Genomic DNA, 3,881 nt, shown 5'->3' on the forward strand with positions numbered 1-3,881 from the left:
AAAAAAAAAAGAGGAAAAGAAAGAAAATTTCTTTGTTTCCATGAATGTAAAATAAAGAGAATAATATTGCTTAGTTTGGTGATTGTCGATTAAAAACGTAGTAAGGGGGTGCTGGAGAGATGGCTCAGTGGTTAAGAGCATTGCCTGCTCTTCGAAAGGTTCTGAGTTCAATTTCCGGCAACCACATGATGGCTCACAACCATCTGTAATGAGGTCTGGTGCCCTTTTCTGGCTTGCAGACATACACACAGACAGAATATTGTATACATAATAAATAAATAAATAAATATTTTTTTAAGAAATAAATAAAATAAAAACGTAGTAAGCCAGGACGGTGGCAGATACCTGTAATCCCAGGACTTGGTAGCTGAGAATGGTGTTTGTTTTGGAACAAGTTCTTACTGTGTATCCGCTTGGCTGGCCTTGAAGTCAGATCCACTTGCCTCTGCCTTCCCAGTGCTGCGAGTAAATGCATGCCTGACAGGACTGAATGTGTAAGGCCAGCCTGGGCAAGTTATTGAAACTCCTGGCTCCAAATAAAACAAAGAGCGCAGGATACCACACAGTGGTTCTTACAGTGGAGTGGCAGATAATTAGTGCTCCCCATATTCAGTAGAGAGGGAGAACTCAGGAGCTCGTGCACTGTGGAGTCTTCCTGGGGAAGTTACTTGTAGGGGTAGAGGCCCTGGCTTCCGCTCCAGCAGCACTGAAGGAAAAAATGAGGTTGAGCCAAAGGGTGAGATTTATAATTCTGTTTTCTTTCCCCAGTCTAGGGAGTAAGAATATGGAGGCTCCTGTGGATGAGTTTGAACACACTCCACAGGAAGAGGATGTCTTAGAGTTCAAGGAAGAAGAACAGTTAGCCCCAGGGCACGAAGAAGGAAATGCTTCTCTTAAACCTGAAGGCATTCAGAGCTGGGATGACTTATGGGTCCACAGAGAGGGGCTTGGGAAGCGTCAGCCTCGAGACCCAGTCCCCAGGGTCCTGGGAGAACCCCGCTGGGGACAGGCTAATAATGACCGAGCTGCAGTGTGTGGTGAGTGTGGCAAGAGCTTCCGGCAGATGTCAGATTTGGTGAAACACCAGAGAACTCACACGGGGGAGAAGCCCTACAAATGTGGGGTCTGTGGCAAGGGCTTTGGGGATAGCTCAGCCCGAATCAAACACCAACGAACTCACACTGGTGAGAAGCCCTTCAGAGTCCGGCCCCCAGCCTCGGGTCCTCCCAAGATGCCTCGGTCTCGGATTCCTGCTGGTGAGCGCCCCACTATCTGTGGTGAATGTGGAAAAAGTTTCCGGCAGAGTTCTGACCTGGTCAAACACCAGCGGACACACACAGGAGAGAAACCCTACAAGTGTGGCATCTGTGGCAAGGGCTTTGGTGACAGCTCTGCCCGAATAAAGCACCAGCGGACACACAGAGGGGAGCAGCTCCCCCGGCCAGTGACTCCACGGCGGCAACCGTCTCAGGCAGCTCCCGTGGCTACACAGAGACCCAAGGCCCAGGACAAGCCGTATAGCTGCACTGACTGTGGCAAGAGGTTTGTGTTAAGCTGCAGCCTCCTGAGCCACCAGCGTAGTCACCTAGGACCCAAACCCTTCGCTTGTGATGTGTGTGGAAAGGAGTTTGCCCGGGGCTCTGACCTGGTGAAGCACCTGCGGGTACACACCGGCGAGAAGCCCTACCTGTGCCCCGAGTGTGGCAAGGGCTTTGCCGACAGCTCTGCACGGGTGAAGCACCTGCGCACACACAGTGGCCAGAGGCCTCACGCCTGCCCAGAATGTAACCGTACCTTCAGCCTCAGCTCTACCCTTCTTCGCCACCGCCTCACCCACGTGGAGCCCCAGGACTTCAGTTTCTCTGCCTATCCCGTAGCCCCCCTCATCCTCAGCCCACCTCCACCTCCTCTTGGCACAAGCCCCTCACTGACACCTCGAAGCCCCTCACATTCCAGTGATGGGCCCTTTGGCCTGCCTGGCTTGGAACCAGAGCCTGGGGGCCCACAGGCTGGGGAGCCACCCCCACCACTGGCTGGTGACAAGCCCCACAAGTGTCCTGAGTGTGGCAAAGGCTTCCGCCGAAGCTCCGATCTGGTGAAACACCATCGTGTTCATACAGGGGAGAAACCCTACCTCTGTCCTGAGTGTGGCAAGGGTTTTGCTGACAGTTCCGCCCGAGTCAAGCACCTTCGCACGCACCAGGGCGAGCGTACCAGGCCGCCAGCACCATTCACCCTCCTGCGGCCACATAACCCACCTGGGCCTGTACCCATAGTCCCTCAGTCTCGAGTGCGGGGCCAGCCCTCTGGACCCAGCCAGCTTCATATGTGTGGCTTCTGTGGGAAAGAGTTCCCCCGCAGCTCAGATCTAGTCAAGCACAGGCGCACACATACTGGGGAGAAGCCGTACAAATGCGCAGAGTGTGGCAAGGGCTTCAGTGACAGCTCTGCTCGGATCAAGCACCAGCGTGGGCATCTGGTCCTGAAGCCCTTTGGGATAGCGGATGTCCGGTCAAGGCCCCTCCTCCAGGAGAGTTCACCAACTGGAATGAAGTGATGGGGAGTCCAGGGAGGGTAGAGGCCTAGGGTACCAGAGGGAGGGTATCTGCTGCTGAAGGCAGAAAAAAGCCTGGGAAATGGTGGGAGGGATGAGGAGGATGAGAATAGATAGGAACAGACTGAAGACCATAATGTTCACGCTCAGGAAACTCGTGGCTAGGTGTCGGGAGCCTTGCCAGCACGAGCTGTACCACAGCTTCTCGTGCGCTGCCTAGAATAAGCACTTCATACTTGCGAAAATCGGTAAGCTGGAGTCTAAAAATCCTGCTGCCTCCTGTTGAGAGCGTACCTCCCTGCTGGGTGCAGTGGTGTACAACCTTGAGTTCCAGCACTCAGGAGGCAAAGGCAGGCAGATTTTGAATTCATGACCAGACTGCTCTACATCGAGAGTTCTAGGTCAGCCAGGACTACATGGTAAAACAAAACAACAAAAAAACCCTTAATCTTCCCAACCTTAGGCGGGGAAAACAGACAGGGTCATCTTGACCACCCTGAGGGGGAAATATAGCTGTGGTGTAGGTAGTTTCTACCTCTACCTGTGAATCTCTGGATGTAGTTTTATCCAGGGAGGACTCTTTGAGGAAAAGCTTAAATCCATGTGCTTTGAGGGCCCTTGCTGCCCTGATGCCGGGACACTGAAGTAGAGCAAGCTACCAGGAGCGTTCAGAGCTTCCAGTCTGGATGCAAAGCCTAGGTCATCATGGACATCTGCAAAGACCAGCTTGCTGAGCGAGGGCAGGGCCAGTGCAGGCCAGAGAAACAAGTCTTCACAGCCATGTGTCTGTCTGTCTGTCTCCTTACTAATAAACTGTCCCTTGTCTGATGTGTGTGTGTACATGAATAAATACAAACCCCAGCAAGGCTGAAGTTGGCACAGAGGCACTGTTGTAGGCATAGCCCTCGGCCATAATAAAACTAGATGGTCCCTTGCCTTAAGTCTGTCAAATAGAAGGTTGTCGGAGGTGATCTAGCTGCTGTCACTGGGGCGGGTGTCATGGCTCATGCCTGTAGTCCCAGGGAAAAACAGTCTTCATGTCTGTTGGCTGATTTCATAGGCTAAGGTCTGCTTGTTCACAAGAACTTAGCTACAAACTGGTATGACCCTTGAAAAGGGAAATGTGATGCCAAGGAAGGAAAGTCAGTGGAACTCAGAGAGCTAGTGATCAGTGAGCTTGACAGGATGCTGCCAAGCTGCTTGGGATACATTCAGAAAGTCTGCAGGCTAATTCATCACCAACAAAGATGTAAGACCCACCTGCTCAGGCCTCTAAAACTTCCAGTATTTCCACAGGAGCAGGAGGTATGTTCCTATCTTGTCCTGA

The 3,881-nt window shown here is 52.4% G+C and overlaps 1 protein-coding gene across 2 annotated transcripts in view; it reads left to right on the forward strand.

The window, feature by feature from the left end:
- Znf48 (zinc finger protein 48) overlaps positions 1-3,469 on the forward strand; it is a 5,400-nt gene extending 1,931 nt beyond the window's left edge. For both annotated transcript variants that reach the window (XM_026781651.1, XM_013347999.2), the window contains exon 2: positions 769-3,469. In XM_026781651.1, coding sequence (XP_026637452.1) covers positions 785-2,557 — 1,773 coding nt within the window. In that variant the 5' untranslated portion in view covers positions 769-784 and the 3' untranslated portion in view covers positions 2,558-3,469. The remainder of the gene's footprint in view (positions 1-768) is intronic.
- The last annotated feature ends 412 nt before the right edge of the window (positions 3,470-3,881 follow it).

This window comes from Microtus ochrogaster, chromosome 8 (genome assembly GCF_000317375.1).
Source record: "Microtus ochrogaster isolate Prairie Vole_2 chromosome 8, MicOch1.0, whole genome shotgun sequence".
NCBI classification, from domain to species: Eukaryota; Metazoa; Chordata; class Mammalia; order Rodentia; family Cricetidae; genus Microtus; species Microtus ochrogaster.